The 12,875-nt window shown below is 41.9% G+C and overlaps 1 protein-coding gene across 6 annotated transcripts in view; it reads right to left on the reverse strand.

Moving 5' to 3' along the window:
* Positions 1–12,875, reverse strand: part of LOC130365641 (centromere protein C-like) — a 322,002-nt gene that overhangs the window by 280,587 nt on the left and 28,540 nt on the right. For all 6 annotated transcript variants that reach the window (XM_056568882.1, XM_056568886.1, XM_056568883.1 and 3 more), the window contains exon 4: positions 2,811–2,893. In XM_056568882.1, the coding sequence (XP_056424857.1) occupies positions 2,811–2,893 (83 nt within the window). The remainder of the gene's footprint in view (positions 1–2,810; positions 2,894–12,875) is intronic.

The following is a 12,875-nucleotide window of genomic DNA, read 5'->3' on the forward strand; positions in this document are numbered from 1 at the left end:
GTTTGGATCGTTAGTGGATCCAACATGTCACCCAGCCTGAGGTAGGTGAGTGTTTAGGGACCCATCCGATAAGAGGCCACCTCCGCGTGGTGGATGGGGGACACGTTTTGATCAAAAAGTGCGCTAAGAGCCTCCATTTTGTTGACCAAGTGTGCTGCTGCCATTTTCTTTTTTTACATGTTTTGTACTTGCCACAGCAGCGTGCACCCGTGTATTGGGTTTAGGTGCTGGCTACATTTTCAGTTTTTTTTCTTTGCTGTGCAATTTTGGGGGGAGTGGCTCCCTCTGTAGCCGTGCATCCCCTCCCCTATTTTCACAGGAGGTGGTTTGGATCGTTAGTGGATCCAACATGTCACCCAGCCTGAGGTAGGTGAGTGTTTAGGGACCCATCCGATAAGAGGCCACCTCCGCGTGGTGGATGGGGGACACGTTTTGATCAAAAAGTGCGCTAAGAGCCTCCATTTTGTTGACCAAGTGTGCTGCTGCCATTTTCTTTTTTTACATGTTTTGGACTCTGTTGTAAAACCCAATAAAAACTATTCTTGGAAAAAAAAAAAAAAAAAAAAAAACAATTTTGCTAATTCTGGAGGGCTTCATTTTCACACTGAACACTTTACAGTAAAAATTACATGTTTTCTTTATTCTTTTGGTCAATAAGATTAAAATGATACCCATCTTTACATACTTTATTATTGTACGGCTTTTAAAAAAAAAAATCACTTTTTTTTTTTACAAAATCAGTATGTTTAAAATTGCCCTATTTTGACCACCTATAGCTTTTTTCATTTTTCCGTATGCACGGCTGTATAAGGGCTAACTTTTTGCCCTGTGATCTGTACTTTTTATCGATACCACATTTGTGTACAAGAAACTTTTAAAGCACTTGGGAACAAAATGTGACAAAAAAAAAAATCAGCAATTTTTTTTTTTTTTTTTTTTTTTTACATTTACACCGATCACCATATCACCATACAGGATCATTAAACTTATATTTTGATAGTTCGGACATTTACACAAGCGCCAATACCAAATATATTAATTAATTTTGTTATGCTTTTTGAGGGTAAAAATGGGGAAAAAGGGGACGATTTACATTTTCATTGGGGGAGGGAATTTTTATTTTTTTTTTAAACATTTTTTACATTTTTTTTATGTCCCCATATGGGACTATTCATCGCAATTCAGTGCTATCTACTTCTCTGGTCTGCTCGATCTCAGACCAGAGCAGAAGACCCCAGGAGACTGACAGAGGCAGGTGAAGGGACCTCCGTCAGCCATTTTAGATAATTGGATCCCCGTGGCAGCACCGCGGGCAATCCGATCATCCATTTAAACGCGGCATTGCCGCAGATGCTGTGATCTGTATTGATCACAGCATGTGAGCGGTTAATGGCGGACATCAGCATGATCGCTGATGTGCGCCATTACCGGCGGGTCCTGCAGTGCATGAAATGTACGTCCTCGTGCATGAATTACCTCCTCACCAGGATGTACATTTATGTCAGTTAATCCTTAATGGGTTAAAGAATACGAGAGGGGTTTAAGTAAACCGTCCAAGAAGAGACTCAGAGCCTTTCAAAAGAAGTGGGTTTGTGGGAATAACAATGTGTAGTTGTTTGAGGTGTGGGTTTTTTCCCCCCTAGAGCTGCATGTCCAAATAGGTGAGAGGGGGGCGTATATATTTGCTGTATTATGTTGTGCTATCGGTATGTATTTATTGGGGAAAAAAAAGTCTAGTTTTATTATTTTAGTATATTAAGATGCTATTTTTGTTGTTCATTTCTTTATTTACCAGTGTTGGTAATGCTCTCTTTCGAGCTCTTAATCTGGTCACATATAAAAGGGTTAATATTACCAAGTACCTCTACACTCAGCAGCGGGCGATAATTGAAGCATTTGCTCTGGCAAACAGTGCCAATTGAAGTCAGCTGTGAGGCAATATAATTATTATACTGGTAAAACTGGGATTGTCCATTTGGAGGGTATGTATAATGTCTCATTTTCTATCATAGCCGGTTCTAAATTCACCAAGCTGAGCCGGTTCTAAATATTTATCCATCAGGCCGATAGGTCCATAGCTATTTTTCTTGTTTTATTTATGGGGCTTCAAACTTTTACCTTATGCTCTTTATAGGCTGTTTTGTCTTATATTTATATGCTTTTTTTCTATTTACTTATATGTATGTGTTTTATATCACACTTATTTGGACAGAAGGACTTTGACCAGGTCAACCGGAAGGGAATCAATTTTGGTGCTTTAAATTTCCACCACGTTCTTTCATTTAAATGCCTGATTAAGAACTTGGGCTGAGATTGAATCTTGTGCTGTACAATTTGAATAATAAAACAGAGTACTTTTAATTATAAGTGCTTAGTTTTCCTTTGGGGAAGGTGTCTGGGAGTCAGGTCCATTTTGGGGATTTCTTCCAAACCTAACCATTACTAATAGGATCCTTTACCGCTGCCTTTGGAAGCACTGAAGGCTGCCTCACATCCCTCATACAGATCCATAGCAACCCAGCGTGTCTACGGGCAAGCAACGTTGTTGTGCCCTCAGCACATTGCAGGGTTACAATAAATGAGAAGTATCCACACATGACCGTACTGGACTAGAAGCGCACCTTTTATTAGCATTTTTAGTGCCAGAACTTATCAATTGCTTAGGAAATTGGGGGCTGCTAAGAAAACCAGAAGAATGAGTGGATCTGTAGCTAGACATGGTGATGGACCTCTACAGTTTTTACTTATCAGTCAAAGGTCTCTTTACATTCAAATAAATAAATCTATTGATACATAATATATTGTCTTACTTGCTGAGTTCTCAAACGACCCTCTGAGAACAAATGTCTACCATCATTTGATTCTTCATGATCTTCACAATCCAAGTTAGAAACTAAAAAGTAAATAACATTAAAAAAAATATACCTAATGAGTATGCGTAACAATATTAGCACTTTCCTACAGAATGCCATATTATTATGTCCGATCCTAAGCCAGACTATTGTGCCGTGGGCTCAGAAGCTGTGTTCAAGCTATTGCAGCAGGTGTTAGATGAAAGATATAGTAAACACCATGTTGCAACGAACAGTAATTAAACAGTTGGAGGAGCCTTTCTCTGTCACCCCCTCCATCTCCTGCAGCTTTATTCAGATGGGTTGTCATAAGAGACCAGGCATAACAATGGCCTTCAAAGCTGCAATATACATATGCCATTTAGGTACTGTCAGAGGCAAGTTCTCTAATAGGCTACCTCTTAACCCCTTAAGGACCAAGCCCATTTTTACCTTAACCTCTTAAAGGGGTTATCCACCATAAAGTGATTTTAGTACGTACCAGGCAGACAGTAATGGACATGCTTAGGAAGGATCTGCGCTTGTCTTGGGGTTAAATGGATATGTTGTGAGATTACCATAACACTGTGGCTAGCTTTTTGTGAACTTTTATTTCCTGTTTTACTTTGCTTTTTTGACTACAAATCCCACAATTCAATTTTCCTCCCTCCCACACATCAGCCAACCCACCCATTGAAACATAAATGAGCTGCATCCATTAAGACCTGTGGTTTTCTATCATGGTGCCTACAGCTGTTGCATTAGTTGCTGTTTGATCTCTTTCCCACCAAGTGATCGCTCCACCCATTGAAGCGGACAGGCTCCCTGTCATCAGCTGACTAGTGATGTCGCATTGCAAGCTGGGAAAAATCTGAGACAACAGTCATTTTGTATGCTGTTAAAAATATTGGAGTAAAAATCACAGAAAAATTGTGAGAAAACCGTCACACACAGGTACAGACACTATATTTTCAACCACACTAACTTTACAGCCCCTGTAGCATAGTCAAATAAAACAAAAAATTCCTGGAATACCCCTTTAACCTCTTAAGGACCCAGCCATTTTACCCCTTAGGACCCGACCATTTTTTCCACATCTGACCACTGTCACTTTAAACATTAATAACTCTGGAATGCTTTTAGTTATCATTCTGATTCAGAGAATGTTTTTTCGTGACATATTCTACTTTAACATAGTGGTAACATTTTTTGGTAACTTGCATCCTTTCTTGGTGAAAAATCCCAAAATGTTATGAAAAATTTGAAAATTTTGCATTTTTCTAACTTTGAAGCTCTCTGCTTGTAAGGAAAATGGATATTCAAAATATTTTTTTTTTCACATATACAATATGTCCACTTTATGTTTGCCTCATAAAATTTACAAGTTTTTACTTTTGGAAGACACCAGAGGGCTTCAAAGTTCAGCAGCAATTTTCCAATTTTTCACAAAATTTCTAAACTCACTATTTTTCAGGGACCAGTTAGGGTTTGAAGTGGATTTGAAGGGTCTTCATCTTAGAAATACCCCATAAATAGCCCCATTATAAAAACTGCACCCCCAAAGTATTCAAAATGACTTTGGTCAGCCTTTTAACCCTTTAGGTGTTTCACAGGAATAGCAGCAAAGTGAAGGAGAAAATTCACAATCTTCATTTTTTACACTCGCATGTTCTTGTAGACCCAATTTTGGAATTTTAACAAGGGGTAAAAGGAGAAAATGTAAACTTATATTTGTAGCCCAATTTCTCTCGAGTAAGCACATACCTCATATGTCTATGTAAATTGTTCAGCGGTTGCAGTAGAGGGCTCAGAAGCGAAGGAGCGACAAGGGGATTTTGGAGAGTACATTTTTCTGAAATGGTTTTTGGGGGGCATGTTGCATTTAGGAAGCCCCTATGGTGCCAGTACAGCAAAACCCACATGCCATACCATTTTGGAAACAAGACCCCTTGAGGAACGTAACAAGGAATAAAGTGAGCCTTAACACCCCACAGGTGTTTCACGACTTTTGCATATGTAAAAAAATAAAAAATAAATTTCGCTAAAATGTGTGTTTCCCCCCCAAATTTCACATTTTTGCAAGGGTTAATAGCAGAAAATACCCCCCAAAATTTTTAACCATCTCTTGAGTATGGAGGTACCCCATAAGTTGACCAGAAGTGCACTACGGGCGAACTAAAATGCTCAGAAGAGAAGGAGTGATATTTGGCTTTTTGAGAGCAAATTTTGCTCGGGGGCATGTCGCATTTAGGAAGCCACTATGGTGCCAGGAGAGCAAAAAAAAAAAAAAACACATGGCATACCATTTTGGAAACTAGACCCTTTGAGGAACGTAACAAGGAATAAAGTGAGCCTTAATACCCCACAGGGGTTTCACGACTTTTGCATACGTAAAAAAAATATATATAGGTCACTAAAATGTGTCCCCCCCCCTCCCCAAATTTCACATTTTTGCAAGGGTTAATAGAAGAAAATACCCCCCAAAATTTGTAACCCCATCTCTTCTGAGTATGGAGGTACCCCATAAGTTGACCTGAAGTGCACTACGGGCAAACTACAATGCTCAGAAGAGGAGTCATATTTGGCTTTTTGAGAGCAAATTTTGCTCGGGGGGCATATCGCATTTAGGAAGCCCCTATGGTGCCAGGACAGCAAAATAACCCCCACATGACATACTATTGTGGAAACTAGACCCCTTGAGGAATGTAGCAAGGGGTACAGTGAGCATTTACCCCCACTGGTGTCTGTCAGATCTTTGGAACAGTGATCTGTCAGACACCAGTGGGGGGTAAATTCTCACTGCACCCCTCATTACATTACGTGAGGGGTGTAGTTTCCGAAATGGGGTCACATGTGGGTTTTTTTTTTTTTTTTGCGTTTGTCTAAACCGCTGTAACAATCAGCCCTTCCTGTGCAAATCACCTCAAATTTACATGGTGTACTCTCCCTTCTGGGCCTTGTTGTGCGCCCCCAGAGCACTTTGCGCCCACATATAGGGTATCTCCGTAGTCAAGAGAAATTGCATTACAAATTTTTGGGGGCTTTTTTCCCCCTTTTACCTCTTGTCAAAATGAAAAGTATAGGGCAACACCAGCATGTTAGTGTAAACAATTAATTTTTTTACACTAACATGCTGGTGTAGACCCCAACTTCACCTTTTCATAAGGGGTGAAAGGAGAAAAAGCCCCCAAAATTTGTTAGGCAATTTCTCCCGAGTACGGCGATACCCCATATGTGGCCCTAAACTGTTGCCTTGAAATTGCAACATCTGGAAGGGCACAGTGGTCTCCAAACTGTGGACCTCCAGATGTTGCAAAACTGCAACTCCCAGCATGCCCAGACGCCAAGGGCTGTCTGGGCATGCTGGGAGTTGTAGTATACAGGGTCCCATTACAGCAATGCATGTCGCTTTACGGCGACGTGCATTGCTGTAAAGGGCCCGACCGCGGCTGAAGAGGAACTCGCCTGTCGCCACCACCTTCATCACCGGGATCCGGGTCTTCAGGGACGAGGTAAGTACCGGGGCCGGACCCCAGCACTCCCCCGTCCCCCGCCGCATCCTCCGGTCTTCCTCCCGTCCTCTCCGGACTTCAAGGGGCCGGGCAAGGCGGGAGGAGGTAACCGCAACCCCCCCCCCCCCGCCCTCTGCGATTGGTCGGTTAGCTAACTGAGGATTCGCAGGGGATAGGAGGAGGTGGCAGGCTTGCCACCTCGCTCCTAGCCTTCAGCATGGTCCTGGCTGTCTGTGACAACCGGGATCATGCAAAATTACCGGGCGGTCGGTTCTCAGAGACCCGATCAGCCCGGTATAGCCACAGATCGCAGGGGCGATTTCCCTCGCGATTTGCGGCGATCGCAGACATGGGGGGCAGACATGGCCCCCCTCAGCGTTTGCCCTGAATGCCTGCTGAAGTATTTCAGCAGGCATCCGCTTCAGATCTCTGCCCCACACGCGGCAGGGACCGGAAAACGCCAGGGCGTTCAGTGTTCAGTTTTCAGTGTTACAGCCCCCATAGGGGGCAATACAATTAAAAGGATACCCATGATTAGATACTTTTCTATTGTTGCGCATAAAAAAAAAAAAAAAAAAAAATTTGTAGGTTTAAAATCTTTCTAATTTGACGACCTATAACTTTTTCATTTTTCCGTATAAGTGGCGTTATGAGGGCTCATTTTTTGCGCCATGATCTGTACTTTTTATTGATACCACATTTGTGAATACAACATTTTTATATATAAATTAAATTCTTTTTAAATAAAATGGTATTTGAAAAATAGTTCAGACATTTACGCACGTGACGATAGCAAATGTGTATTCATAATTTTTTATTTTTTTTTTACACTTTGGGGGTATAATGGGAAAAAAAGGACATTTTACATTTTTATTGGGGAGAGGATCTTTCATTTTTTTACTTTTATTTTTACACTGTAATAGTCCCCATAGGGTACTATTTATAGCAATCATCTGATTGCTAATACTCTTCAGTGCTATGCATAGGGCATAGAACTGATCAATGTTATAGGTCATATTCTGCTCTGGTCTGCTCGATCTCAGACCAGAGCAGAAGACCTGTGAAAGGCGGCGTAGACAGGTGAGGGGACCTCCGTGAGCCGTTCTAGATGATCGGATCACTGCGGCAGCTCTATGGGCGATCCGATCATCCATATTTCTGACCATACTCCCGCAGATGCAGTGATCTGTATTGATCACAGCATCTGAGGGGTTAATGGCAGACATCCGCGCAATTGCAGATGTTGGCCATTACCGGTGGGTCCCTGACTGCGATCAGCAGCTGGGACCAGACGCGCATGATCCGCATGTGCAGGACGTAAATGTATGTCCTGGTGCGCTAAGTACCGCAGCACCAGGACCTAAATTTACATCCTTGGTCGTTAAGGGGTTAATGTAGCATTAAGGGCTCATTCACACTTCCATATCAAAGATCTAGATTTTAAAAAATTTACTGAGAAAAAGGTACTAAACCATTTAAAGGGAATGTCAGGTGCCTTAAACCCTATAAGCTCTCTTCAGCACCTAGTAGCAGTAGGGCACATACCCATTTGGCATTGGGGTGGAACTGCAGTGGCATGTAATCACACTGCCGCAAAAAATCATTGTGCGACAAAATTGAAGAAAAAACGGCATTTTGTAACTTTTGGGGGCTTCCGTTTCTACACATTAAATTTTTCGGTAAAAATGACACCTTATCTTTATTCTGTAGGTCCATACGATTAAAATGATATCGGTACAATTTTTGTATTGATCTGATTTTTTGATCGCTTTTTAATAATTTTTTCATGATATTAAAAGTGAACAAAAATAAGCAATTTTGGACTTTGGAAATTTTTTTGCCCGTACGCCATTGACCCTGCGGTTTAATTAATGACATTTTATAGTTCGGACATTTACGCATGCGGTGATACCACATATGTTTATATTTATTTTTATTTACATTTTTTTTTTTCTAAAACGGGAAAAGGGGGGTGATTTGGACTTATTAGGGAAAGGGTTACATCACATTTATTAACTTCCCCCCCCACCCCATGTTATAGCCCCCATAGGGGCTATAACATTGCATACACCGATTGCCAGCACTGTTCACTGCAAAGCCATAGCTTTGCATTGATCAGTGTTATCAGCGGTCGATTGCTCTAGCCTGGATCTCAAGCTTGGATCAATTAATCGCCGATAGGACACGCCGGAGGAAAGTAATTGACCCCCCCCCCCCCGTGATTGGGACACCGCATTTTCACTGCGGTGGTCCTGATCAGCCCCACTGAGCAGCCGGGAAGCTTTTACTTTCGTTTTAGATGCTGCGTTCAACTTTTTCCACTGTCTAATGGGTTAATAGCTTGCGGTACCGCGCGCTATTTGCCCCAGGTCACAGCTTCAGTTACATGCCGGAACCGACCCGATATGACACACGTGTGACCCCGCGTTATATCGCGGGAGGAAATATACGTCCGTGGTCGTTAAATGCAAAAAATTTAAAAAATAACAATTAACGCCCGTTCTCGCCAGGGCGCAACAGCAGTGTGAAAGGGGCCTTACCTGGCACCAGAAGTGATAGTTAAAGTTACTTTCAAAGTGAATCTGACGGATAGTTTACCTGGGTTTAGGAGTGGGTGAACAGCTGTAAAATAAGTAATTACTCAATTAAAGGGGTACTCCGCCCCTGGACATCTTATCACCTTAGGGGATAATATATCTGATCGCGGGGATCTCACCCCTGGGGACCCTGCAATCTCACCTCCAGCCCCTAACTCACGATACAGGAACCGGATGGGGACCCCCCGTGATCAGATATCTTATCCCCATATCCTTGTGCTGGCAGTGTGCTGCTGCATTCTTCTGTTGCTGCATATCCTTAGAAAGGGATAAGATGTCTGGGAGCGGAGCACCCCTTTATATCCGTAGGTTATATGCAGAGTTAGGCTTACGAACAACTTTATTACTAATGCACTCCAGCGAGCATTAGAGGCGGGAAGCTGGCTGGCTGATCTCCCTTGATTGCTCCATAATACCCCGTTGTCCCCGTCTCTATTATTATGCCAATGAATGCTGCGGGGGAGCGCTCTGCTCTCTGTGCGCTCATCTTTGGCCTTCATCAGCAGGAGAAAAGGGGACGGGGCCGATGGGGGAATACGGAGGAGACATGGGAGCTCAGACAGCCGGCTTCCCGTCTACAATGTGCTGAGGGCTTTATATAAGAATAAAGCTGTTTACAAGCCTAACTCTCACTGTAACCTACGGATTTAAAAGGGTATTCCAGGGAAAAAAAAATCAACTGCCTCTTGAGTTTTAAATAGATTTGTAAGTTACTTCTATTAAAAAATCTTAATCCTTCCAGTAGTTATCTGCTGCTGAAGTTGAGTTCTTTTCTGCCGGACAAGAGTGCTCTCTGCTGACACTTCTGCTTGTCTCAGGAACTGTCCAAAGCAGAGGTTTGCTATGGGGATTTGCTCCTGCTCTGGATGGTTCCTGAGACTAGCAGAGGTGTCAGCAGAGAGCACTGTTGTCAGACAGAAAACAACAACAACTTCAGTAGCTAATAACTACTGGAAGGATTAAGATTTTTTAACAGAAGTAATTTACAAATCGATTTAACTTTCTGGAATCAGTTGACACAGAAAAAAAAAAAGTTTTTTCCTGGAATACCCCTTTAAGTGAATAACTTCTTATTTTACAGCTGATCAAAAGCGTGATAACCCAGTATACTGGGTTTAGTGCGGGTAAACTGTCAGATTCTAACCCCTTAAAGATGCAGGACGTAAATGTACGTCCTGGGGAGCTGGTACTTAACCCAACAGGACGTACATTTATGTCCTATGCATAACCGCGAGCATCAGAGTGATGCTCGGGTCATGCGCAGCAGGTCACGGCTGCTGATAGCAGCCAGGGACCCCGCCGTTAATGACGGACATCCGCGATCGCGCGGCTGTTCCGCCATTAACCCCTCAGATTCAGTGATCAATACAGATCACGGCATCTGCAGCATTGCCTACACAAAAATGGATGATCGGATCGCATGCAGCGCTGCCGCGGCGATCCTATCATCCAGCATGGCAGACAGAGGTTCCCTCACCTGCCTCCGTTGCCTTCCACGGGTCTTCTGCTCTGGTCTGCGATCGAGCAGACCAGAGCAGAAGATGACCGATAACACTGATCAGTGCTATGTCCTATACATAGCACTGAACAGTATTAGCAATCGAATGATTGCTATAAATAGTCCCCTATAGGGACTATTAAAGAGTAAAAATAAAAAATAAAAGTAAAAAAAAAAGTTAAGTGAAAAAACCCCTCCCCCAATAAAAACGTAAATTGTCCCATTTTCCCTATTTCACCCCAAAATATTTTATATACATATTTGGTATCGCTGCGTGCCTAAATATCCCAACTATTAAAACATTTTTTTAATTATACCGTACGGTGAACAGCTTGAACATAAAAAAATAAATAGATTAAAAAAATTAAAAAAAATAGCTGCTTTCTTATAACATTTTATTCCCAAAACATTTATAAAAAAAATGTATTAAAAAGTTTTATATAAGCAAATATGGTATCAAAAAGTACAGATCACAGTGCAAAAAATGAGCCCTTATACCGCTGCTTATACTGAAAAATGAAAAAGTTATAGGTCTTCAAAATAGGCGGATTTTAAACGTACTAATTTGGTTAAACAGTTTGCGATTTTCAGATGGCTGTCCGGGCTTGCTGGGAGTTGTAGTTTTGAAACATCAGGAGGTCCGAAAGGTTGAAGACCAATGGCCTAGACAATGGAAAAATTTCTTCCCACCTCATAGACCACCTTTTTATTTTATACAGTCATGTCTGTAAATGTTGGCACCTTTGAAATGTTTCTAGAAAACAAAGTATTTCTCACAGAAAAAGCATTGCAGTAACAGGTTTTGCTATACACATGTTTATTCCCTTTGTGTGTATTCGAACAAAACCAAAAAAAGGGAGGGGAAAAAAGCAAATTGGACATAATGTCACACATAACTCCAAAAAATTGGCTGGTCAAAATTATTGGCAAAATTGTGGAAAAGTAAGATGGTTTCAAGCATGTGATGCTCCTTTAAACTCACCTGGGGCAAGTAACAGGTGTGAGCAATATAAAAAATCACACCTGAAAGCAGATAAAAAGGAGAGAAGTTCCCTTAGTCTTTGCATTGTGTTTCTGTGTGTACCACAACTGAACATGGACAACAGAAAGAGGACAAGAGAACTGTCTGAGGACTTGAGAACCAAAATTGTGGAAAAATATCAACAATCTCAATGTTACAAATCCATCTCGATATCTAGATTTGCCTTTGTCCACAGTGCGCAACATTATGAAGAAGTTTGAAACCCATGGCACTGTAGCTAATCTCCCTGGGCGTGGACGGAAGAGAAAAATGTATGAAATGTGTCAATGCAGGATAGTCCGGATGTTGGATAAGCAGCCCCAAACAAGTTCCAAAGATATTCAAGCTGTCCTGCAGGCTCAAGGAGCATCAGTGTCAGTGTGAACCATCTGTCGTCATTTAACTGAAATGAAGCGCTATGGCAGGAGACCCAGGAGGACCCCACTGCTGACACAGAGACATAAAAAAGCAAGACTACATTTTGCCAAAATGAACTGAGTAAGCCAAAATCCTTTGGATAGGGGATAAGATGTCTAAGCGCCGGAGCACCCCTTTAAGAAACTTCTTGATGGTTATAGGAAGTGACTGATTTCAGTTATTTTTTCCAAAGGGTTAGCTACAAAATTTTAAGTTAAGGATGCCAATAATTTTTTCCAGACCAGTTTGGAGTTTGGTGTGATATGTCAATTTGCTTTTTTTCATCCTTTTTTGGTTTAGTTCCAATACACACTAAGGGAATAAACATGGGTTTAGCAAAACATGTGTTACTGCAATCCTTTTCTGTGAGAAATACTTAATTTTCTTGAAAAATTTCAGGGGTGGCAACATTTACAGCCATGACTGTATATAATGCAAAGGTAAGCAATATTGCTACAACATTTTATAGTCTACTTTTTAAACTACGCCCATCATCTGTAGCAACAGTTAACAGCTAGTTGCCTAGAATACAGACTGTTGAAGCAGATTGCTAGCTACTGATGCACGCCTCTTATGCACAGCAGCAGAGGGCCACGTGATCAAGATTTTGAGAGTGAACTGCCTTCTGTGTGTGTGTGTGTGTGTGTGTGTGTGTGTGTGTGTGTGTCTCTCAAGCAGCTCACAGAAAGCATTAGGGCTTGTGTATAAGTAGAAAAAGAGAAGGTCCAGAGGAGGCACCTTGTGCATTAACCTAGGAGACAACAAATGTCTCCCCACACAGAGAGGGAATAGATGTGTGGTCTATAAAGTGGCCACTCACCTGGAGCGTATAGTAAATACATATAACCTGAATCAGAGGTACAATATAAGGAGATTCCGTGCAGGCCAGCAGGTCTCAGGACAAATCCAGATGGAGATCCTGTAGTCAGACTGGGCTGGGCAAGGAAAAGGTGACCTTCATGCAGGCGCTCAGGCATCCAGAGGAATGTCACAACCAAG

This window comes from Hyla sarda, chromosome 1, assembly GCF_029499605.1.
Source record: "Hyla sarda isolate aHylSar1 chromosome 1, aHylSar1.hap1, whole genome shotgun sequence".
NCBI lineage: Eukaryota > Metazoa > Chordata > Amphibia > Anura > Hylidae > Hyla > Hyla sarda.